We start from the raw sequence: 26,481 nt of genomic DNA on the forward strand, positions 1-26,481 counted from the left end.
GTTGAGGAGGTCAAGGTTGAGACAACAATGTCTAGACGGTCAAAGGCGGGAGGATAAAATATTTATGTCCAACAGTACGGAGAGAACAGAAACAAGGAGTGAAGCTCTGACTTGGGGAGGAGAAAGGAAAAATTGTGATTCAATGGAGTTACAGTCTAGTCAAAACAAATAATTTACTTTACAAAGTACAATTTTTTATGTTACTTCACTGGTACAAACCCATTGTGTGCAGAGGCATAACATGGGCTTCTATAATAAATACAGCCTGGTCATACACACTTCAACAGCTTAGCTTTCAAAAACAGGTTAATTAATGATCACTGTTTTGTTACACCTTTAAATTACTCGTAATTTGAAGCTGTGTCTCCATGAGTTGCTCAGGTGTAATGCTTCTGGTGGAGCACCCTTCTTGTAACAAATTTCACCTAGCGACAGTCACCAACCTCCAGCAACAACATTTTATTATACTGAGTCAGTAGCAGTAGCAGATCAGATGGGGATCTGTTGCAACCACACAGTTAATCAATCATGATAACCTTAGCTCATCACTTAATGCGCCATTGTCCTGATCATCCAAAAACCCAACACAATGACGTCCAAACCTCTGAGGCTGAAGCTTCAAAATGAATATAGAGTGGAACCCCGACTTACGAAATTAATTCGTTCCAGAGGGTCTTTCGTAAGTCAAAATTTTTGTATGTATGGAGGAGGAGGTGGCAGAGGTTGAAGAAAGCATACGTATGCATGCATACATACGTATGTGTACATGTACATAACATTATGGAATTGAATTGAATTTTTTTATAATTTTCCATTCTATCTATTTCGCTACGCGGGCATTTTGCCGTACCACGGGCAGAAATATTGCCGTTAAGTGCCTTCGTAACTTGAATTTTCCGTTAAATGAGGTCTTCGTAAGCCGGGGTTCCACTGTACTCACTTAAACTGATCTGATCTACTAGTATTCAGATTATACTCAATAATCAGAACAATCAACTAAGCAACAAAGTGTTGCTTAGGTAAGCTTTTTTATGGTTCCTCTATGATTAAAAGAACTAAATCCATGAGAATAAAGGTAGATATCTGCCCCCTTCCTGTTATATTTTACTGACATTTCAGAGTTTCTACTCAGTTTGTCTCTGCTCTAATCAAATTTCCTCAACTCCACCTGCAAACACAACCATGAGCTTGTCCCCCGAGAAGACGAGAGGTGCCGGACGTATTATATTCGTGTTCTGCTCCTAGATTTGACTCATTTCTGCTCCAACAGTGATCTTTCCACAGTTTCTCTTCCCTGGACGGATGATTTTTCATTCTATGTTAATCTGCTCGGTTGTATTCAGTAGAGACTCTTTGCAGAGAGACAGAATGTCACCCTCCACACTGAGACGCTCCTTCTCCTCTCTTCACTTCCTCAATTAGGCAGCTCATCCATCGCCATGATTACATGCTGCTAATTAAGCAGCTAATCAGCTAATTACCCAGGAGCAGAGGGGAATGAGGAGTGTGTGTGTGTGTGTGCTTATGTGTGTGTGGTTAACACAAGGTGTTCTGCAAGACAGCAGGGTATAATTCCTGATTCTGGGAGGATTTTTTTGTGTTTGTTTATTATGTTTTAATTCAAAATTAGGAATATTTCTTTATTTTTGTAACTCTCTGGAGTTACATGTTTTTTACTCAATGCTCTGCGCCGGGTGTTGTCTGAATGTGATTTTTTTTTTTTATTCCTTCCTGTTAGTAACATTCAGGGAAAGCCTGAATGCACCATGAGCTAAAACAATGTTTTCTAATGTCAAGGCATCAAACACAATTCACCCTCTGACCTTGAAATTTACATTCCTCATACCCAAGCAGATCCTCACATACTCAGGGATGTGGGAAACATTACACCAATGTGGGACACTTTGAAATTACTAGTACACTGTGATTTGATTCCCATTTGTCTTCCTTTAAGTTAACACATGAGATTGAGCTTGATATTGATCATCCATTCATTCATTTTCTTGATCGCTTGACCAGCTTAGGGCCATTAAAAGGATGGAGCATCTCCCAGCTGTCATAAGTTGAGACACAGACTCACCAGTCTATTATTGGGGCAAAAAAAAACTATTTTGAATCACCAATTAATGTAGCAGGCATGTAAACCCAGAGGAAACCAACAGTGGCAGATGCAAAGACCATGCAAAGTGGATCCAGAAAGGCTGCTGCAGGAGGTTCACTACAGCACCAGCGTTCTACCAAAGACTGACATCAAAAAAGGAAAAGCAAAAAAAGAGGGCAACTTTGACATTTCAACAGTCAAATCATCATTAATAGTCACTATTATGGCCAATCAGGCCAATTTGGTAACATGGAGGACAGAATTTAATGTGGGGAATGAATTTATAACCCTCCGGGTCACTGATCCCCATTTCCAAGGACATCCCCTCACACAGCTGACACTTTAATTCTCAGACTGATTCAAAAGGACCCTGACCATTCTCACTGTTAATCTTATTACAGCTGTCCAATTCTGTAGGTGGGCTTCTGACCCGGCTAGCACCAGATAAGATGGGCACGCTGAACTTCATTGATCCCTGAGGGGAAACTGAGATGTTACAGCAGCAAAGTAAAATGTTGCCTGGGGAGTCGAGGGTATTAAGAATTGTAATATTAAGGCAATAAAGGTGAGAGAGTGAAATAAACCTGAGTAAAATAAAACAATAAAGAAATATTAAAGGCGACAGAGCCACTTTATAGCACTAATTAAACAAGCAGCCATGATAGGAACTTATCCCCAGAGCTATTGGCATTTCACGATATTCAATATGACAGATATGACTGATTAGTTCACCAGGCAAACCTCATCAATAATCTGCCTGCCAATCAAACGTGACCTTTTGAAGTGAGGTGATGAATTAGCAGGGCCAGTGGACAATCCAATACTAGCCTTCCAATCCATCAAGGTAGCTTCATTGAAGGGGCAAAAGTGGATGTTGGACTGATTTTGTTTCAACTTGTCATCTTTTGTCTAAATGAAAGTGCAGAGATCTATCTCACAGACTGGCAGTAAAAACCAGCTACAGCAGTGAAACACAAACATTCCAAGTTTTACTTTTGGCAGGTTAGTTTAGCACCCTTGAGCCATTCTATTGAGGTACAGGCAAAATCTACTTTGGAGTTGTTGTGTTATGCCCCGCCCACATCACAAGGAAGTCCTGGCCTATTCTTACTGATAACTGGCCGACGTTGTAGGTTCACTGAGCTCACTGTGGCCTCCAGATTGTAAGAGCTCGCCCAGTTCACTCTCTTGAACTTTATTTATTTTAGTTGTTTTTTTAAAATTATACTTTATTTAAGTGATCATCTTATGCAGGCTGCCTCCCTGTCAGACACCTTGAGCCTGTTTATGGCATTGCTGAAAAAAGCAAGACCCTAAAAAAACATGTCAACTGGATGTTGGCATATGTTATGCACAAATCTGTAAATATCGTTTAGCATTAAAGGCGGCCTCAAAAATGTGCAAGTAACATATGCCTTATGCTCAAATACCCTTCCTACTATCGCAGGTGCTTTTACACAGATTTTAAACTGAGTGCAGAAATGTTGATGCTTGTGATAAGATCAATAGTTAATTTTGTCATTTGCACAGTTTGCTGTGGATGACTTATGTAAAATATGACTTAGCATAATTTCTGCATTAGGCGCACTTAAAATCCTTTCATTTTATTTTATTATTTTTTTAACGAAAGTGTACCTTATAATCCGGTGCGCCTTATGTATGAATTCTGCTGGGCTTTACTGACCTCGAACCGATTTTATGTGGTACACGGCGCTCAAAAGTCTGTCAAAAAATGTTTTAGTACAACTTTGATATGCTACGAAGCCGCAATGGTTGATGGATTGTCGAAGCATTACAGCTACTGTAGTCTCCTTCAGGTCCCATAGTCAAACGAACACTGCGGCATCACTGAGAGTTAAAAACTGTCTAAATTCTTTCACCTTTAATAAAATGATCAGCGTTGGTGCTTTACCAGGTGTATCAATTAAGTTTAACATCCAGGCATCCATGAAAACAGAATTTATTAAATTTAACAGAGTTAGAAGTTAGCAGGAAGTTAGCTCGCTAGTTTCCACCTAAACATGATATAGCATGTTCTGACTGAGAGATTTTTGAAAAAACTAAAACGTACAGCTCTGCTGTCACTTCCAACATAAAGAAGACTGAAAACTAAACAGCAGTGACGTTTGTAGGGTTACTGAAGTTGGGCTAGCTGGTATATAACGATGTGCTACGTGATCGCTAGAGACAAAGCTATGTTAGCATAACATAAACAGTGAAGCTAACTTTTTTTCCACTCAATAAAAGTTGGGTTCCCGATGGTTAGGGACAAATGTAATCGCATGGCAGGATGCTGTAAACCGACCAAACTTCAGTCAGGAGAACAACTGAGATAATCCATCCACAATACGAGGTTAGTCATTAATATACTGCAACAACATGGGAACAGAGCAGCTGCGAGAGGATTCAACATTAATGAATCAATGGTACAAAAGTGGAGGAAGCAAGAAGAATGAGTTGAGTAAAGTTTGACTTATCTGACTGCTTTGTTTCACTTAATGCACCTTATAATCCAGTGCGCCTTATGGTCCAAAAAATACGGTTGTACAAGTATTACTGGAAGAAAATAGACTACACTTAAAGTCATGTGTGGGCGAGTCTCTGTACGTTCAGTGATGGAGGTTAAAACATTGTCTGTGTGGACTGGTTAATAAGTCAGAATACTTTGCTCCAATAATCGCGATGATGACGAAATGTTAAAGAGTAAACCGCCCACACAATCATAGAGCAAAATATCTCAAACAGAAATCAGTCAACATTCCTAAGAGTTGTTGTTTTGCTTACAGTATATTCGGAAAAATAGAAAACTGCAATGGCGTCATCATCAAAAATGAAGACAAAGAAGGATTTCTCTTTAAGTAGCAGGAGAAATTCCACTGCAATGTAACTGTGCTGGCATAAATTACCACCCCAGACTTAAAAGTAATTACAGGTAGTAATTTTTAATAAGGAATATTACTGTTTTAATACAGTCAGAGGTGTAAAAATGTATTGGATTGAGCATCAGAGGATACTTAGGAAGGTAAAAAATACCAAGCTGGTGCTCAGTGTGAAGCTGGATGTTTGCAGTAGAACAAAAACGAAATGAAGCTTCTGGAAAGCTCATTTTCATGGGATGAGAAATGCCCCCAAACTTGTAAATGACAGTAGAGGGAATGAGCTACATATGTATCAAAGCCTGAACACAGACAGATAACGTGAAGACTAGATAGGAATACCTCAATCTTCTTCCAGATATCAGGGTCTTTGTCGTGACTGTGAATGTCCTCCAGCAGCTGCTGCACCAGAGACGCGCATTCACGCCCTCTCAACGGGGGCAGGGTCAGCGGAGGCTGATGCTCTGCTGACCTTCGCCCCTCATCCTCTTCAGACTGCAGGTCACTTAACGGGCCCGACTCGATGCTTTCGTCCAGGGAGGGTGCAACATCGCTCGAGGAACTGGGGCTAAAGCGACCAAGCAGGTTTCGCCTGCGAGTAACCTGCAGGAGGATGCACAAGTCAACATTATTGGAACATTCGTTCAGCTTCAACAAGTTTTTTTTTTGGAGTTAAAACACACAAAGAAACTATTTTCATACCAGCGATGGCAGAGGAGAAGGAATGTCTTCCCCACTATCCACTACACTGCTCACATTGTCCCCGCTCTCTCCTACATCCCAGTCCGGGTTGAGCTCAGTCAAATCCCAATCATCCACATCCTGGGTAGAGCCACCTGGCCTCTGCAGTTAGATGTAAAAAGAGCAATAGTCGTTGCAGTTTAGATTACAATGATGGACAGTCAGACACAGTATTCAGGATCCTAGTTGTTAACTAACCAAGGGGACGGTCTGAGTCAGACTTTCTAGTTTCATAGCAAGCATTTCTGTTTTGCGGAGCTGAGCAGGGAGAGCCAGGAACTCTTCTGACCCATACCAGTGCTCCCTGTCTGGGCTGCCTTTGGATGAGACTTGGGGACCCTATCAGACAAGAAAGTAGGAAATAAACATACAGTGGAACATTGAGTACGTGCAGTTGTCAAACTTCTGTACTTGCTAACCTCGTCTTCTGTTTTTGACCACATAGTTCCTGATCTCAGCTCTTATTTAAACTGGATACTTGCAGGTAAATTGTGATTAGTATAGTACTGCATGCTTGTGATTTGAGAAGACATCAACTACAAAAGTTTCCACTACTTTAAAACATGATAAATTAATCAAAATGAAAGAAATGAAAACGAATAGATGTCGATTTAGACTGACTTCAGATGGCAAATAATTCCAATTAATCTGAGAAAAATGCTACCACACACACAAACGCTCTGTAATATGCCTCTGTCCTTCTCTGTCTGAACAAAACACAAACTTTTCTCCTAAACAAAGGAAATAATCTCTCACCCTCTGACCCTGGCGCTTTACAATCCAGACCGCCGCCTTGCTACGAGGCGGTCGGCGGTCCGACTCCTCTCCTGATGCTTCCAAGTCTGAAGAGAGAGCTTGCTCCCTCATGGGAGAAGGCAAGGAGGAATCAGAGTCCCCCTCACTATGTGTATGTGTCTCCTTCTGCATCCTCTCCATTTGATTTGATGTTTCATTCTGAGACTTCAGGTCCTGCAAAGGCAGGGGGGCGTCAGCGGTTGGTCTGGCCCCAGATGAGCTCCTCTGGTCAGGCAGAAGCCTCTGTGCACTCCCACCTGAGCGTCCGCCGTATCTGGAGCTTGCATTTTTTCTACGTATGTTGCACCCATTCATCACCTGTAATGGAAATTTGAGTTAATGATGACGTTTCTGAAGCTCTTTATGTTCACTGGGTACATATAGTGGAAGAGAATTAACATCAATAAAAAGCCATCTCTGTCTCAATAGGAAGAAATGCAAGACAAAACAGAAGAATGTGTGGGTTTAACAAGAGATCCTTCTGTCTCTTCAGGTTATGAGGCTACCTCTGTGTCACGGCGATAGTCGTGACGCCAGCTGGAGTCCATTGTTTTATTACAAGACCCATCTGTGGATGCAGCCATCATCAACTCATTGCAACTCACTTACATTCTACAGTTTACCGCTGAGGCAGCAAACAAGGATGCCTACTGCTGTGTAGGCGGTGGGGTTTTGTATTTTGCTGCAGGTATACTATATTTGTGACATTCTCAATGTTCCCCAAGAAACAAACACGTCTCCTGAGATATTAAAATATATGGTCTTTATGTTCTGCTATTAGCCAGTATTACTTCAAGTATATCCTTGTGAATTGTGAAAGTTTTAAATTAGTTGTGTTTTCCTTAAATCTATATCCAGCTGTATCTGTGTAAAGATTAGTTACATTAACTATTTATTGCTTGTTGGTGCAATATTTTCTTACGAAAGTTAAGCATCCTGCCTGAAGTTTTTACTGTTTTGTTTTTATTTTTCAGAAATTGAACAAATGGTTTTCTTTGGCAAATCTTCAGTACATGTAGTTTTCACAATAGGTAAAAATGTCTCTGTTGCAGTTCTGGATTTATGCTCATTTCATTTATAAATGTTGTTACTGAAGTGAAAAAACAAAGGACAAAGGAGGACAAACCTGCAGGCTCTCGCAGGACTGTGAAACATTTTCCGGATAAACTGAGTCCAGTTCCAACCAGAACTTGGAGCGGTCTGGAGGAGAGGCAGAGATGAGAGACGGGGTGCTTCGGCTCAGCTCAGACTGGAACTGGATCCCTGAGACTGGGCTAACCTTCTCCGAACCTCCCACTGAGTCCTCCGCCCTGGATGCTCCATCTAGGAACATAGCAGCTCTCTTGGGAAGTGATGGTTGTGTGGGTGATACTTCGGTGCTGTGGAACTCACCCTGCAGGGGGCGCTTCGCACTTTCATTGTGGTTAGGCATGCCACATTGCATTGTGAGCAAAATAGATGAAGAAGGGTTATGGTTTGTTGAGTCACTGGGAGAAGAGAGTTCCGGTAAACTGTTATGGATTTTGTGGTTTGACAGATGGGGATCTCCACTTTCCTCAGATCTTGGTTCCTGGTTTGGGTCTTGGGTTTGGTTGATTTCCTTTAGGGTGTCCTCACTATTAGACTCTGCTACCCGGACCTCGGGTTCATCACTGGGACTGTAGTCACTTAACTCAAAGGCAGTGATACCACAGTCCAGAGAGAAGTAGTCTTGGCTGCAGCGGATAGTCAGCTGACCACAATCGTCTACCTCTGTCAGAGCGTCCAGGCGGGTCTAGATGAAGAAATAACCACTTTAATGTATCAGACAGACACTATCACTGTGAAATTTAACAAATGTATTTATTTCTTCTCAGTGTGATTCCAAACACAGTCAGTCTGTTTGATTGAATTCACTGAGATCTCACTGATAGAGGCAACTTTTGGAGCTGAGAAATACTTGATTTAAAAATAAAAGAGCGTCTAAAACATGAGATTTGTTCGTCTGTGTGTCTGATACCTGGTGCTGGTCCTGGCTGAAGGCCTGCAGGATGTCAGTCTGCCGGGTGTAGTTTCCGTTGGAGTCCTGCAGGCTCTGCAGCAGACGTTCTTTCAGGACCAGAACCGAGACTCTCAGCTGGTGCCACAGCAGCTGCACCGTCCTAAACCACAAGAGGTACAACGTTTACCGATAGCTCATGTGCATCGTTATGTATTTCTTATGAAACCCGATGACTATGAAAGAAGCTGTTTTTAACATTCTTACATTTCTGCTTTGCATCATTAATGTTTCAGACCGTTACTCAAAACATGCAATGTCATTTCTTCAGGGTTACACTGTAACATTTTGTAGTAACAGTATACTGTACATACATAGATATTAAATACTTTCCCACCACTTCATCTTTCTCAGATTTTTGCTTAGATTTGTGGGCAGATTGTGAGCTGTTGTAATAAAAGGGCACCCATTATTAATTAATAGTAGGTCTTAGATATATGAACAGAACGAGCAACTGGGCGTTAAAAACAGCTATATTCATTACTCTACTCTTTTTAACCCAGTACCTACATAATAGAGTTATTACATTGTAACTCTTACAATTATGCTGTATACTGTGTGCTGAAATTTAAATTATGTCTCATCTTGTGGAGACGAACCTGATGTCAACAATGATGTTAACAGAGTAGGACAGTAGTTTCAGAGAGAACTCCGTCTCCAGCAAGGCGTGAATCTGCTCCACATGATCTGAGATGTCCTCACAGATGTCCTATAGTCACACAAACAAGAGAAAAAAATCATGAAACATCAGAAAAGTGATCAAATAATAAGCATACAAACACATATACAAGCCATACCTGACACCAGTTACTCTAGTATCTATAAATCTAGAGGCACTATAGAACAAAAAAAATCTGCTGAGTACTACTGCTGAAAAAGCAGAACTGGTAAGGATGTCATATTCCCCCTTTTAACCATGAGTCAGTTCCACGAGGGACCAGTTCCATGTTTGTGTGCAAAAACATGGAAAACTCGTGTTTCGGGGAGTAACACTGGCTCTATATCACACTTGCTGTTGACTGAGATTGGTGAACTAAATTCAGAAGCTGTAAACCCGCTCAGATGCACAAAGACAGACAGACGGACTCCGGGCTAAAATAACATCAGCTGTCACAAACTTTTATAACTGAAGTTTAGTGATGTGATGAACATGCAAATTACCCACTTGTGTATCTCAACAATGCAGTGCTTCCTAAATTCTGCCTCAAAAGCATAAACTCTTCAGTTTTTGTAAAATGTGCGTGTTTGTAGTTAGAGGTGGTGTTTCGGAATTACATTGGGATAATCATTGTAATTACAAAAAACAACATGATCTAATTAAAGCACTGTTTAAGACCATTAAACACTGAGCACGTTGTGAAAAAGCGGCACGAAATTCCATATTTTTCAGCTCCAAACTTGTCGTGTAACATTCATATACACTAAATGTGTTGCGTTTTTTCTGAAAATGTATCGTCAAAAAACAAACCGTGAAAAAATGAAGTTAACATCAAGCAGTGATGAATTCCTAAACAAGAGAAGGAATAAAAGGAGATTTTGGGTTCGTCTAATTCTTATGAGACAATAGCAGCAGGGAGAATTTCACGGTTCGAGCCATGACTTGAAGCTGTGTCACGGCTGCGTTCGTACATATGTCAGGATGTCAGTGGGGCAGTTTGAGCTCTTGTGGGCAGATTTGGGACAACTTCTGAGGAGCCAGAGAATTTATTTCAGAGAACCGACACACCTGGAACAGCGTCTCGCTGTGTGTCTGAGGTAAGATACAATTATTTTACTATTTCCATCTCATTAGTTTTATGTACTTTTATTAAAGTTTTATATTTTCTTGCCATCTAACTCTGTTGTTACTGCTTTGCGGAAAGGAAACTAGTGCGCACTAAAATTAGATGACCTTTTTAGAAAGCAGGTGACCTTGTTTTGAACCCACTGCGGCTACTTTACATCCACCTCAAGCCGCTGAGTCACTGTGTTGCTCCATGGTGACCTCTCTGAACAACACAACACCTCCTGCTCTGCTACAGCCTGGATTAGGACACCGCTCGGCATGTGAGAATGTAGGTCACACACGCTGCCAGCTTGGCTCATGCTAGTTTGGCTAACAGTGTGACCTGCTTAGCAGTGTTCCAAAATAAATCTGTATCTACTGTATGTGGGGTGAAGTGCCGCTGCATCAGGATTCCAGCTTGTGGTCAGTGTGAACATGAATGCTCAAACACAGAGTGCGGAGGACAGAGACTTTCATGTGGCCTGTATGACTGCAGAGTTTAGTATGCAGGTGTTGAACAGTGCTGACGTTTTAGTGAACTTGTCGGTTTTCTGGCTCCAGCTGACCAAATGTGAGCAGATTCTGGTCCACATGTGTCTGTCAGATTTAGTCTGACATGAGCGGCACACGAGGAAGCTTTCAGTCCATTTGTATCATTCAAGTCCAGCATGAGTCTGGAAACCAGTCAGGCTGTAGTTAGCAGTTGCTGTTGGGCTAACTGATCAAAAAAACAAAAATCTAACATCTTACTGGCCAACTAGTTTTATAGTACAGTAAGTCTAAACTTTGCTAACTAGGCCGTGGGGCTGATTGTGCATTTGCATGCTCAATTCTGATCTTAGGTTCTTCATTCATTCATTTTTCATTTATTTGTTCATTTTCAGGCACAACAAATACCTATATTGAACATAAAATACACAAAACAAAAACTGCCTGAAAAAGGAGTGGGACGAAGAAAACTTATTAAATCCCACCCCTATACTCACTCATCAACAAAAAAAACAATAAACTTCCCGCAGCTACGCCCATCATTGCATACAGACCCATCAACAGCCCCGGACACATACAAGCATCTAAGCGGCAGCTCGCAAACAACAATTAGAGCCTTCATAACTGAATACAGAATATATAAATTATAAATTGCATTACCACAGGTAACAGGCAGTAATAACTACAAGTAACAAACACACATACATATACATACATATATATCTACACACACATGTACATATATGTACATACATACGCACACTTTTTTATTTTTTTTTTATTTTGGAATCCATACCAGCAATGGTAAGAGGACAGACATTACAGAGCACACTAAAAGCATCATTGAGTATACTGTGACCAGACCAATTGTTTGTAGAGAAATTTAAATCTATGAATATTTTTGCATTGTTTCAATTGTAAACTCAGACTGTTCCAGATTTTCACACCACATACAGACACACAAAAACCTTTACGGGTTGTTCGAGTTCTGGGTAATTTGAATTCTCCAAAGCCTCTCACATTATAAACCTTTTCTCGAATTTCAAATCTAGTTTGTAAATTTGCCGGTAAAAGTTTAGTAAAAGCTTTATACAAAATTATGGATGTATTGTAATTAACCAGATCCTGGAATTTAAGTAACTTTGCCTGAAGAAAGAGTTTGTGAGTATGATCTAGATAACCAGCCTTGTGAATAATACGCAGTGCTCGTTTCTGTACTGTGACTAATGGATTAGTTGTATTTTTATATGTGTTTCCCCACACTTCCACACAATATGTAAGACATGGAAGAACCAGGGTACAGTACAGAGTACGAAGTGCATCTTTATCAAGGAATTGTTTCACTTTGTTCAAAACTGCGAGGCTTCTGGAAATTTTGGTTTTTATGTGTCTGACGTGGGGTTTCCATGAAATTTTGTTATCAATTACGACTCCCAAAAATTTGTTTTCACTCACATTATCAATTGGTACACCTTCAATGATAATTGGTAATTCTATATTATATTTTAAATTACCAAAAAACATTGCTTTAGTTTTATTTATATTTAATGATAATTTATTTATATCCATCCATTTTTTTATTAATTTTAGCTCCCTGTTTACGGTCATTACAAGATCAGTATAATCATCGCTACTGAAAAATATGTTGGTGTCATCTGCGAACAGTATGAGTTTAAGTACTTGAGAAACATCAAAAATATCATTTATGTATACATTGAAAAGTTTTGGTCCCAACACTGACCCTTGGGGAACACCACATGCAATACCAAGTTTCTCTGAATGGTAATGCCCTATGCTAACATATTGTTCCCGACCCGTTAGGTAACTTTTTAACCAGTTACCAGCTTTCCCTCGAATACCATATCTTTCCAATTTATCCAGTAAAATTGAGTGATTGATTGTGTCGAAGGCCTTTTTGAGATCAACAAAAATACCAACTGCATATTTATTTTTATCCAGTGTATCAGTAATTTCTTCTACTGCCTCAATTATCGCCATTGAAGTGGTTCTTTGCGTTCTGAAACCATACTGACCAACATTTATTATTTGATGTTTTTCAAGGAATTTTTCTAATCTTGAATTAAAATGTTTTTCTAGAATTTTTGAGAATTGAGGCAGTAGAGAAATAGGCCTATAATTGGTAAAACTGTGTTTGTCATTACTTTTGTATAGTGGTATTACCTTCGCAATTTTCATTTTTTTTGGAAAACAACCGGACTGAAATGATAATGCTTGATTTCTAATGCAGACATAAAATTACTGGCAACTGCCAGTGATGCACCTCAACCTCATAGTAGATGCACTTATGGTATATATTTAAAACTCCTAGGTGATGTTCAGAAAACTCACCATATAACCTTGGCAATACAGTATACACTAATTCTCCAAGTAAAACCTCAAAACATCCACAATCCCTCACTGCACACACAATGTTCTTGAACCCTTAGTTAACACACACACAGCAAGTTTCGTCATCAAAGCGCTGTCATGTCACTTTAAAACACTGGTGAAAATGTCACTGGCTTCAATAATTCACCCATAGCTTTCAAATGCTAATACACATACACACACATCACAGCGCTCAGCAGAGGGCCCATCATACCAAATTAACACAGAGTCTGCCACTAGGATCTGAAGTCATTTGTTAGAAGATCCTGAATCCAGGCAGAGTACTAGCAGCTAATGAGACCTCGCCAAGGGAGTGCAGATATATTCACAATGACAGCGTGTCTACATCAGTCTATATTTTTCTGTCCTGTGACCTCTTGCCATTAAAAATGTATAAATAAATGATAATGTCTATCCTTTAATGATCTCTGTAAACAGAAATCTGCATATGAAAATGCAAGATTTTGAATAGAGGTAGTGTTTTATGGTCTGAGTTGACCAAGCACCTTCTGTTTTCAAGCTTTCAAACAAGCTGTGTGAAGACTAAAGGAGGAACTGTATTTTCTGAAATGCCTTTTCCAAACCATTGGTCATTGTCTCAGCATGGTCTGGCTTTTTATTCTCTTTTTTTAATGCATCTGCATTTCTAAGCAAGATATTCTCATGTAATCAGATATTTTGGCCAAACAACTCTCAGCTAAGAAAACTGCCTAGTGTCCCCTCAGCCTAAGGCTAGGTTTACAGATGGATCTCTGAAATGTGCTGAAATTTTATAATATTTTTAGATTAAGTGGGATGAAAACCTAAATGTAAAAATAAAAGGAAAACTGGTTAAAGCTACTTATTGTGAATTCATGTGTTTAAAAATAGTTGCATGGGTAAAGCTAACACGAAGCATTGGGAAAGTGGGCCTCTGATACACACTCACTCACAAAGAGTAAACAAGAACAAACTTCTGATTAGCTTTGTTGTGCTGGAGATGGCTCTTCGAGAGTAACAGACTGACTTGTGACACTTAACTAAGTAGCTTTTATTATAGATTGTTAAGATGCTGTAAACGTAATGTTTGCCACGACGCACATTAAGTTTATTTTTGCTGATATAGATACAGTGTTGCAGCGTTTTCTTGTTTCTTATTGCCAGGGGGGTCCTATACTAAAACTTTCTCTGCCTCCTGGTGGTAAAAGTTTTGACTCACTTTCCCAAATGGTCATCTAAAAAATAAGGAAGGAGTCTAAATATTTGGGGGTTATCTTGGAAAAACTACAACAATTACTACAAGCTATTCTCCAGCAAAACTGATACAAAACCAACTGCTAACATCAGTTAGCTAATAATTCCGACCTTGCTCTGTTTAACAGCACTTGGGAAACACTTTTTAAAAAAATGAAATTTACTCATTCTGTCCCCATATGTATAAGAAGAAGAAAAAAGCTCAGTCTGCTTGTATCTGCCGATGAGATGTAATCCCAGAGGTGAAAGTCATGACAGCTAAAGGAGCACAAACAGCAGGAGCAGCTGAATTAGTGTGCAGGCTTTTCTGCTCTGCGCTGAAACTAATTATGAAATCATATGTCCATGCTCTGTTTTTCTGGCAGTTTATAGCTGTGCGGGACGACGTATTTTTTTAACTATGCATATGACAGCTTTGCACGGCAAGTCTTAAACAAAAAATGGCGTTTCAATCAAATTTTAATGTCCTTTTTCCATTTGCAGAAATAGAAAATTGATTCCAATTATATGTGTTAGCCACATTTCCCAGCTCTAGGCTAGATCTAGGTTATGTGACATATTGTTCCACACAGAGGAAACAGAAGGATTCACAACTCTGTAAAAACAACACAGAGAACTGGATGAAAGATTCACTGTTCATTGGATTGACAGGTGATTAACATTGAACAGCTTGTTTACACATTGCCAGTGCCTACATAAACTTTCATTTGAGTGTGTGTGATTCACAGTAATACATTAATGTATGCCTGCTAACTTTGGATTTCTGCGTGTGTTTAAAGTATACATTTACTTCAACATCTTTATTTATAAAGAACTCCTGCATCACTATAATAGACAATCATTCGATCACAGCAACACGCACACACTGCACAGTTTTTCATGCACTCGAGTCACGTAGAGTCAAGACATGACCTGTCAATCACAGAGTCCATACATCCAGCAGGGTTTCTAATTGCCTAAAATCAATCTGAAGCAAGTCGACTTGGGCTTCAGCTCTAATCCTTGCTCATCCTCATCACCGCAGACATCAAGGGCTTCAGTTTGGCCGCGTTCAAACTGCATGCGACAGCTCGGCCTCATCCGCACCCATTCGATCTAATAACCTTCAACTCCTTCACTTCAGCCCATCAGCGCAGCATGTTTTACCTTGGAGATCAAATACCGTGTGCTCCTTCTCCCCCTGGAGTATTCAAATTAAGCCGCTTCAAAGAAGGCCTGGACCCGCTGCTGCGATACAAAGACTTGTTACAGTAATTTTTTCAAAGTGGTAGCTTCTGCAAAAAGACTCCAAACTCTGCCTTTTTTTCGTCTGAGGCTGGAACTCTGCAGCGGTGTCTCTGCTGCTGGACATTTAAAAAACTTGAACTCTGCTGGAGGCAAAGAGCATCAATCAAAGTCCTCTGCAAAAAATGCTTCATTTCACACGAGTGTCTTGTGAAGGAGGCAAAGAAAAAGTAGCAAAATGTAACAGAACTAAGTATCTGAGTAATAAGTTTATACATGAGCCAAATGGCACATCAGTCAATAGCAGATGTACACGTGACATTACTGTGATTCTTTTGTCCAATGAGCACAGATTTGAACTTGGGCAAAAAAAAACTGACTGACTTTATTATCAAAACCACTGATAAAGATATAACAATTATACTGAGATGTGGCAAAAAGTAGTGTTGCCTTAAAACCTTAAAATCCAGGGATGTCAAACTCGTTTTACATCGCGGGCCACGTCCAGGGAATTTCTTCTTTCTGTCAGTATAAGGAAATTTAACCACACATTTAATCCCGGTCAAACACAGTACTTACATTTGGCACTAACTGGGATATTTTAATATAAGAAAAAGAAATGCAATTTCAACAATATATAACAGTTTTTCTACACGATTTAAAAAAAATGCTGCTTTGGGATTAAATCATAAGAATTAAATCTGTTTTAAATTTTATCATTTTAAATTACTGTCCTTTCATTTTATCATGGAAATTTTTGTAAATTGACAGAATATCTTTATTCCTTCTTCTCTTACTGTGACTGTACAAATCAAGGAACAAGGAACTTTCTGTTACTTATTTGTTTAGCTATCTATCTCTATCTATTACTTATTTATTTCTATTTATTATTTATTGTTGTTTACTTATGAAAATAAAATCTAAATAAAGTTTATTTCCTTCTTCACTGTCCTGAAGATGTACAGGGGCCAGATTGGAATCTCTGGCAGATCAATTTTGGCCCCCGGGCCTTAAGTTTGACACCTCTGGTTTAATCGCAGAGACAAGAGCCAAGCTACAGGGCTGAAAGCCAGCACTAAAGGTTCCTCTGCTGGCCACTTAAGGCTGGCTTCAAATACAAGTCAGTTCCCATAAGAGCATTAAAAAGTAGGTTTACAGCCTGGTATAACAGTTCGAGCCTCTTTTAACAGTCCTTTCATAATCACTGCATGGTGGGCGCATTTATTTCTAACTCACTGATATGGATACTTGTCAGGCTTAAAGTTACAGGTATAATGACCGACCGCTGCCAGGCATCTGCCATGTCTGACATCACCATCAACTCAAGTCATTGAACTGGACCGCTCCATCACATTTGAGCTGTTGGTGCCTTTATGGACCAGTTTAGTGTAATTACCTGACAAACAGCACGATCGGCTCTGTTGTACAAACAGTCCAAGAACTTAATGCTTCAGTTTTTGTCGAGTGGAATTCTGGCAATTTACTAATCTGTCAATAAGCACATGCCTGTGTCTGTCAAACTGCAGAAATAAATATTTTCCAAATGCTGCTTATTTGTAATGTCAGAATTTAAAGTTAATTACAACTGCAGGAAGCTTTCCAATAAGGACATACTTGAGTTTTACTTAATACAAAATTCATCAGATAAAACTAGGATTACAGGCCAAGACTGCGTTCGGTTTACGGCTATCATTCGGGCAAGAATGACTTCACATTTAAAGCAGTTAACACCGTGCCTTACCTTACAGGCTTTTTTCAGGTCGTTTTTTCTGATTCCTTGGTATTCCCCCAGAACACCCAAAACACCAAGAGTAATCAAACAGTATAACTGCACAGAGCACTAAAACACACTGCAGCACCAATATGTGAAATGGTGAGCGTATGACACTCCAGTAGTGTGAGTGTGTTTGTGTGCTGACCTGCTTCTTGAGTGGGAGTGTTGGTGAGAGGAGAGGAGGGGTGACAACAGTTGCAGAGGTTATTTTAGGCCTAACCCCATTCACACACACACACACAGATACAAACACATATATGATCATGGATACCAACACACACCTCTTGGTTATATACTCTCTAAATCCTCGTCTGTCTCCTCTCACTCCACACTAAACCTTCATTTTTAGCTTAGCACTTTCTAAGCACGCAGGCCTGTGACTGTAAATAACAACTGAGTGGTTTCCATCTTAGCATAACATTTGTTTCAGACATGAACTCCTTTCATTGGTAATTTAATATTCACTCTCATGCTTCAGTAAATCTCAGTCACTTTACACTTAAGCCTTGACAGCAGTGTTGTGTCAGGTAGCTAGTAAAAACTCTTACCATTCACACTGGTTCCTCCAGATACAGCAATGGTAATTTAACATGAAGGCAATTAAGATCTTAATGTGAAAAGCAAACATTGGTACATTAAATAAACTGTATTTTTGCTCTGTTCTTCCTGGATAGCTCGCTGCCTGCAATACATAACTCAATATCCTGTATAAGCCCACCTCCTCTTGAGGAAATGTTTTCATCATTTAGGATGAAAACCAGCATTTGGAATTTATTGCTCCAACCTCAAGGCTTCCAACCACCTATGTGGCCCACTGATTATTTCTACCTGCACACTCCAACCTGAAGGTGCAATGTTATGTGATGAAAGCTGGCCACTGACAGGCAGGGGTCACAGTTCAGCCACGTGAAATATGATTCCTGGGGTAGAAGTCAAGAGGTCCTTGTCTCAGAAAAGTAAATGTACTCCAAGATGCTGAGGTCATTTGACCCAACACGCTGTAATTTTCTTGTGGTAAAAGCTCGGATATGAAAGTTTCAAGTTTATGTTTTTTGCATGAGGATAAATTTCTGAAGACTGGGATCTTAAATGTACCCTCATTAAACTGATATTCTGGAAATATAAAGGTCTTGGTTAGAACTAATGACATTTAAGTTTGAGCTGTTAGAAAAGATGAGCGGCTCAGTTCCTCTACTGCCTCCTTTCTTCGTTCCTCTTCTCCTTTGCCTTAATAGCCACGCATGTTGAAAAGAGATTCCAAAATTCCTTCCTGTGACGGTGACATCAGCAGACAGAAATACCACGACAGCTGAGAGACAGCAGGCTGGACTCTGCTGCCTCTGGGCTGTGTTCAAATGAAACTCTGTGGGACACACAGATCACATTTGCTGTAGCAAAACCTGATCATGTTCCAGAGCTGGACAACAGTGCGCACAGTTTTAACAAGTGGGTGCTGTTCTTTCAAAGAAAATGTATTTTCTCCTGAAGAAGGAGTGAAAGTTTAATGCGGAAATAACTCCCAACGTGTTTTTATTTTCTAATGAGTCTGTTCTCCACCAATCCCAGGTCACACAGACTGTGTAGAGTAAAGCTTAGTCATTAGCATGTTACAAGCGCCAGGAGTGGTCAGCCAACAAAGCCAACATAGCAAAAAATATGAAGATAATTATTTGGGAATGGTGAAGTCATGTGGAAAGTCTTCTCAGAAGAGTGGGAGCTGTTATGATTCAGGATCAATTTAGGATGTGGACATGATCAGCAAACTCAACATTAAAAAAACAGTAAATAGGGAGAGGTAATAGTTCATCAAGCTTTGAGGTACATTTTCTCCCATACAGTAGGTGAAACAACATGAATTAAGAACACAGTGTACACAATGAATCAGCGGCCATGGGTGCTTTCCGTGCATGAAAACAAACCAGATAACATTACCTCATTGTATCTGAAGGAAGATTATGTCCCAAAGAAATATATCGGACTCCTCCCACATTGTGCCCTGTCCTTATCTGCACACTGTAGTGAAGATAACTCAAACACGTCTGCATTGTGGAGTTAATAGAAGGTAAGCAATGAGAAGAAAAATAAAGGAGACAACAAGCACGTCCCCAGCAAATGTAAGACCCCACACAAAGTGAGCCTTGCTACTAGCGCCAGCAGGAGACGGAAACAACAACACAAAACCACCGAAGAAGTGAGAGGAAATGTGAGACAAGCAGCAGGCGGTAAAAACAAACATAGGTCCTGATAACTGCAAAATGTGTCACTCTATCACCTTCTACCTGTCACCAGATCACAGAAGCAGTCTGCACAACTCAGAAAAACACATAACACCCTGCTGACAGATTCAGGCCTCACATATTGCAGGTACAGTTTTTAAAATCACTTGGCTGTAATTTGCACAATAGAAATGTTGCAATGTTCATTAAATATTCATGTGATTTGTGTAATTTGAAACAGTTAGTGCCAAATGTAAGTACTGTGTTTGACCGGGAAAAGAAGTGAGACTAACAGATTTCAACATGCTTTTCTAAGACGATGTAAAGAAATTGTAAAGACCTGTATGAAAGTTTTCGTCTGCAAAGCCAGACATTATAAAGTTTCCTAAAGATGACCGAATCACTAAAAGCACTGATGCATCTGTCTCTAACAATCAAACATGTGCGCACATGAAGAATTCTTGGGTGTGTATGTTGTACTGTGCAGCAGCCTCTGCCTCTCAGAGCAGTCCAGGACATTCTCCATGCAGCTGTTACACAGCGCCTGCAGCATGATGCTAAGAATGGCTAAGAGGCTGGCATACCAACACACACACACACACGCACACACACACAGTGGTTGCATCACTATAATCGTGTCCTACAGTCGCTCTGTTGCAAGGTCAGGTTATAGAAAAATGCCCTGCAGGCAAACGCATTATAAATATGATAAGGGGAGGGGGGCAGAGAGCGAGAGCAAAGGAAGGAGAGAATAAAAGAAAGAAACAAAGTGAGAAAAGAGCAGCGAGGACACGATGAAGAAGGAGACAGAACACCAGAGGCATGAATACAATTTCAAACAGCAGTCTGGCGATCTGTCCACTTCCATCTCCCGCTCTGTCGCTGAGCCTGACACCCACCAGCGCCATGTCTGCAATTAAGTCAAAGTTCAACCAACTCCAGCCTAATGCTCAGTATTGGGATACAATGCAGGAGCTCATTCTCAAAATACCGAAAAAATCTCTGATAACATATGCATATAAAGCCTTAAGTGCAATTATTTGCAGGCTAGCAGCCGAGCTGAACCGCTTAATACAAACCTGGAGTGAGGCTAGGGTGGTCAGGCTGTGTTGTAAGATTTGGAGATTTTTCAGAATTACACTTCAAAGAGTTAAATAGGAAGATTAACATTACTCTCGTGTGCAAATTTGGGCCTGTATAAGAAGCAGGAGTCACGATGTAGTTAGTGTAACGTAGCTAGAAGGAAGGTCAACCATAGCCTGGTTCTAACTATTTCCACTGAAGCTTACCAATTAACAGGTTTTTTGTGAGTTTTGCACATCAGTATTAATTGAAATACTACGTCACAAAATAAACTGTTTAAAACTTTTATAAACAGTACTCAAAGTTTAGGGGTTCAAAAGAAATTAGACACAACCATCTGCAGGCAATTTTTAAGCCTTAATAATAACTTAAACACACAGATAGCAGTTTATTTGCCAAGTGTCCAAATTCAAGATTTCTATCACTCTTCTTAAAAAACAGATCTACATCTCTGAATGAAATAAATCAGATACAGCATGTTATTGACTAGCTTTGGAAGTACTGATGAGTGCATGTCTGTATTATTCATTTAGATGGAACTTGCCAGATACTTTAATCCTGTCATCTAAGTAGTTTCCATGACCATTAGCATTTATGGACATGTGACTGTAGAACAAATCAGGGAGAAAAATAAGGTAAAAAAGAAAAACTCGTATGGACTTTTTTTTTTATTATTGTTGTAATTGCTGATTATATTATACTGTTAGATACCATCTGCAATCGTATCTGACGTCAGGTATGGTTAAGCAGCATTTTATACATTTCTTTCTTTCCCAACAAAACCATTTTACTAAAACGCTGTCAGAATCAGCAGTGTGATTGGCTCTGTCTCTTGCTGTAATAAAGACAAATGACCACTAGATGGAGCCGACAACCAGGGAATGAGAGCCAGTAAACCTGTTCAGTGGTGGTCGTCTGTTTACTGCTTCAGTGCTGCAGTTAGAACTATAAAGCAGCCACCTGAAGAGATCAGCGGTATGTGATGATGACAAAATAAAATTTAGCTATTGTTTGACAAAAGATTTTCTTTATATTAATTTTATTTTAATTTATGCTGAAGTATTGACTTGAAAGTTTCAAGGTCCGGTACAATGTCTCCGTGCTAATGATTTTACTCTTTATTGACTTTTTTTTTACCTTCATCTGCAACATGAAATGAATCAACAACAACTGAGGGGTTGGGAGATAAAAGTTTAAGGCGATTCATTGTAGAATAAATAGAAAAGAGTCAAATTTTTTTGTTTTCTGTGTTTCTCTGCACTGTTTTGATTTGATTCACTAAAAGCTGCTGCTCACTGACTGATTCAGGCTGCTGAGCTTTTCTGCAGGCTGTAGCTCAGACCCGACACAAACATGAACTGACGGAGGCGTCAGAACGCACACACCATCAACAACAACAGAAGGAGCCGCATCTGTTTTTCCTTTGCAGCTCTGACTGCACAGAAACATCTCAGCTGTTTTTGTTTGGCGCTTTGATCTCTCCGTGCTTCTTTATTGTCTTTGCTGTTTGTCAGCACGGCTCCTGACAAATACGCCAAATCTCAACAAACTGTGGACAAAAGACTAATGGCAACACTAACAACCTACAATATTTGTATTATTTATCTTTCTTTATGACTTTCCTCACGTATTTCTCAGACATTTTTGCAGTCGTTGTATAGTCAGTGTCACTTTGTGACTTTGAAAATCTTGCCTTTGCTGACCTCCAGTGGTGCATCACGTCACTGTGATGCTGGGATGAACAGATGAACAAAAATAGAGCTTTTCAGCCTGATGCTAAGATACTCTAAAATAATGTCAATAGCAGGATTTGCTGTTTATGGTTCTGCTGAGAAATCAAGACTCATTAGTAGCTAATAAATGACATACAGCCAGAGTGACATCATTTACCCACAGAACAAAGCCAGATTTGTAACTGTGTCACACACACACAGTCGTCTCTGTGGGTCTGACCGAGTCATTTCCCAGCACTGACAGTGATGTAATCTTTAAAACAAACAGACTCGACACACGCTGTCAGATGTGCGGAGCTTCTGTGTGTCCTTTATCTTTCTGGAGGGCGACAAACAGAAGCAGAAGTGAAAAGGAAAGAATACAACTTCTGGTTCTTGCGTATTTAAGAGGGTTGTTTAAGGCTTCATGTGTTTTTAGTGTGAAGTCAGAGTATGTATGCAGTATGCAGTATTGATGAGGTGGCTGTTGTTTAGATCAGTTTTTCCCAACCACTGTGCTGCGGCACATAGGTGTGCCGTGGAAGATTTTCTGGTTCCACCGGATTAGTAATCTAAATGACCGGTGTGAGTAACGGGCAGAACAATTACATTCTCTTCCACTAGAGGGCAGTGCAAATAACTGCTCTAATTAAATGGGTTGCCAACTGCCAGTAAAACAGAAGAAGACGAAGAAGTTAGATAATAGTCTTGCTGTGAGTGAGACAAAAATAGCAATAGATAAATATTTTAAAAGAAAAGTAGTCAATCTGACCTGAGTCCCTGAGAAAGCAAAAGCAAAAAAGTGTATACTGGGGACAAACCAAGCTAATTCCGCTATGCCTGGTGCTATATAACTAGTATATGATACATTCATTTAAAGGGGATGAGAGAAAAAACTGATTATTTGATGAGTTTTTCTTAAGCAAAATTACATCTATGTGTTTGATGAGGGAGGTTTACATAGATCAGTGTACACATATAAACCTATATGTGTGTGTGTGTGTGTGTGTGTGTGTGTGTGTGTGTGTGTGTGTGTGTGTGTGTGTGTGTGTGTGTGTGTGTGTGTGTATAGATGAGCTAGAACTGTAATTTGCAATGAGAGTTAATTCCCTGAGTTTCTTTATCCTGCCTCTCCTCTGTCTGGTTGTGAATTCTCAGTCTTTGTACTGGTGTTAGTTACTTCCTGTTTTATATCGCTAGCCTCTTCAAATTCAAATTTTCAAATTTTATTTGTCACGTACACAGTCATACACAGTACGATATGCAGTGAAATGCTTAGACAACTGCTCGTGACCTAAAGAAAAAAAAAAAGGAAAAGGCTATGAATAAGATAGGAAATAAATATGAAAAATTAAAAAGTGTAAATTTAACTAGGAAGGAATAAAATATAAGAATATAAAATATAAAAAATGAAATAACTGTACAACACAAATTAGAATGAAGGGTAAATTTAACTGGGAAAGAATAAGATAAAATATATAAATTTAAGTTGAAAATAAAATAACTGTACAACAAAATACACAATATAGAACTATATAAGAATGTATGAAGAAATATAAATAAATATATATATATATACACACACAATAACAGCAGCTGTACAAGTATTAACTGGAAATGAAGAATATAATGTCCAGTGTTGTGCAATCCACATTATGTCTTGTGCAGTGCAAATATGCTTAAAGTGATTTAAGTGATGAAGTGAAAACAATGTCCAGAAAGTCCAGTGTGTGTGTAAGAACTATATGTGTGGGTCAGTACTGTGTGGTGGTGTGATTGAGAGACCGTATCGCCTGCGGGAAGAAGCTCCTCCTCAGTCTCTCTGTGTTGGTCTTCAGGGAGCGGAATCGCTTTCCTGACCTCAACAGAGAGAACAGTCTGTTGTTGGGATGGCTGAGGTCCTTCACGATCTTCCTGGCCTTGGTCCAGCACCGCCTGCTGTAGATTGAGTGCAGGTCAGGGAGCTCGGAGCGGATGGTGCGCTCAGCTGACCGCACAAACTGTAGTGGGTCCAGTGTGTCTGGTAGTGAAGAAACGATGAAGTCTCTGACCAGGCGTTCAAAGCACTTCATCACTACTGAGGTGAGGGCTACAGGGCGATAGTCATTGAGAAGCAGGGTGGGGTTTCTTCGGGACAGGAACAATGATGGACTCTTTGAAGCATCTTTGAAACTCTTGTCTTGCGTGTATATTATATTTAGCTTTACATCATTCTCCCTAATTTCAGCTATGCCCCAAACATCCTCCTGTGTGTGTTTAAACATCTGTCCTTCATGTTGTGTCAGAGAATTTGTGACTTCTCCCTCCTGGTTCCCAGCTCCTGTGTTTGGATCATGTTGTATTCCTGATCTTTTCTGTTGGATTTTTGCACTACTTTTGTTTTGAACTCTAAGCCAGTTCTATAGTTTCATTTGTCCGCATTATGATACACAGGATAAAATGCGTGTTTTAATAGGATTCTAAAAACTGGTTCCTCCGGTGCAATAAAAGTAAGGATTCGGAAGCTTCCAGAAAAATGTGTGCAGTTAAAAATATTAAGAGACAACATGCATCTATAGTTGTGTGTGAATGTGCAGTCATGGCAGGGAGTGACTCAGCTACAGACCAAGCTCTCTGGCAGGAAATAGAAAATATCCCTCGCTCTCCCTCCCTCACACATCCAGTCTGAAGCCTCAGAGCGACTCTGGGTTGAGTCCTGCAGCTGTTACTGGAAACATCGCTGCTGCTTCTGCCACTGCTGCTATGTTCTATTTAGAGAACCCATACAACAAAAATGATGCAGAGGAGAGGAGGCCAACACACCAAAGACTGAGCAAGCAGTACCAGCGGCTTGAAGGAGAGGAAGCATCTGAGTCAGTGAAATTTAAAATAATCTCATCAATAAAAGATAATCCACCTCAGCTACATCTAAGCAGATTAAAACTCCATCTACATGAATGAATGAGCGTGAAGGGATGCCCTGACAAACGTGTCTATGTTTGAAGGTTGAGCTCCTGGAACAGCCTATGTCTGGCTCTCACTTACATAATACCAGAACTATCAAATAGATGTTCAGGAAGCCCCGTGTGACAGATTTCAGTGAGATTCAACTGTGCTGGGATGGATGAAGAGTTTATTTAAAAATAGAGGAAATATAATCTATCCAGCTTGTTGACACCACAAAATGATTTTTAAAATTATTACAAAATCCCCACCACTTAAGTTGATGTTTCAAATGTATAATTTTGTCTAACTAAAAGTTCAAAACCTGCAGATTTTTTGGTAACTTTGTAAAAAGATGAATACTTTATTTATCCCATTTATTGAAAATTCTTTTATTTTATGATAACTGAAATTAGGCTCCAGCACTGGTTAACAAAATGCATGGATGGAAATGTAAAAAAAATAAAAATTACTGTGGGGGAAAAGTGAAACTGCTCTAGTGTCCCTGGGGATTGTTTACTCATGGGTGTGGAGTAATGTACTAGACTGTTGTTATGAAGGAGCAGCCGAGGCTGAAGGCAATGGTTTCGATTTACCAGTCAGTTTATATCTAACCTTCAAACATTTTAGCAGCTGAAATGAGTTTCCTCTGTAGGGTTACAGAGTTCAAGAGCTCAAACACGAGAGGGAATTTGGACTACAGCTGCTGCTCCTCTCCACTGATCTATCTGTGCAATATCTGGTCAGAATCAAGAGAAAAAGAGTGCCAGCAGTCATTTCCCAAAAAGTGCCGTTTCTGTCAAAGCTGTGGAAGGATTTAAACTGTTCGCAGACTGAGTATAAGCCGGACATCATTAATTCAAGCAATCAAAAATAAACAACATATTTCCTTCTTCTTACATAAATACTGATGTATAATACAGAGTAAGACCGACGGCTGGTGCTGCAGAATCTGAAGAATCTGGGGAGTGGCTGGACATAAATAAATGAACAGTCAGTAACTGAGCGAAAGCCAGTTATTACATAACATCCAGACCATGAAGAAAGGAAGGGCATCATGGGAAATTCACCACCTGGGGTCATACAGCTGAATCAGCTGAGGTTCTACACGTGTGCATGTATGC

At 39.8% G+C, this 26,481-nt stretch overlaps 1 protein-coding gene across 1 annotated transcript in view; it reads right to left on the minus strand.

The window, feature by feature from the left end:
* Positions 1 to 26,481, minus strand: part of akap6 (A kinase (PRKA) anchor protein 6) — a 232,711-nt gene that overhangs the window by 177,154 nt on the left and 29,076 nt on the right. Inside the window, exons 4-10 of the mRNA XM_085391037.1 lie at positions 9,151 to 9,260; positions 8,513 to 8,654; positions 7,640 to 8,287; positions 6,475 to 6,831; positions 5,917 to 6,057; positions 5,680 to 5,820; positions 5,320 to 5,580 (exon numbers count right to left, since the gene is read on the minus strand). Coding sequence (XP_085247163.1) covers positions 5,320 to 5,580; positions 5,680 to 5,820; positions 5,917 to 6,057; positions 6,475 to 6,831; positions 7,640 to 8,287; positions 8,513 to 8,654; positions 9,151 to 9,260 — 1,800 coding nt within the window. The remainder of the gene's footprint in view (positions 1 to 5,319; positions 5,581 to 5,679; positions 5,821 to 5,916; positions 6,058 to 6,474; positions 6,832 to 7,639; positions 8,288 to 8,512; positions 8,655 to 9,150; positions 9,261 to 26,481) is intronic.

The sequence above is a fragment of the Rhamphochromis longiceps genome, linkage group LG19 (genome assembly GCF_057381845.1).
Source record: "Rhamphochromis longiceps isolate RC_006_pf linkage group LG19, R_longiceps_female_GT1.1, whole genome shotgun sequence".
In the NCBI taxonomy this organism is placed as follows: Eukaryota; Metazoa; Chordata; class Actinopteri; order Cichliformes; family Cichlidae; genus Rhamphochromis; species Rhamphochromis longiceps.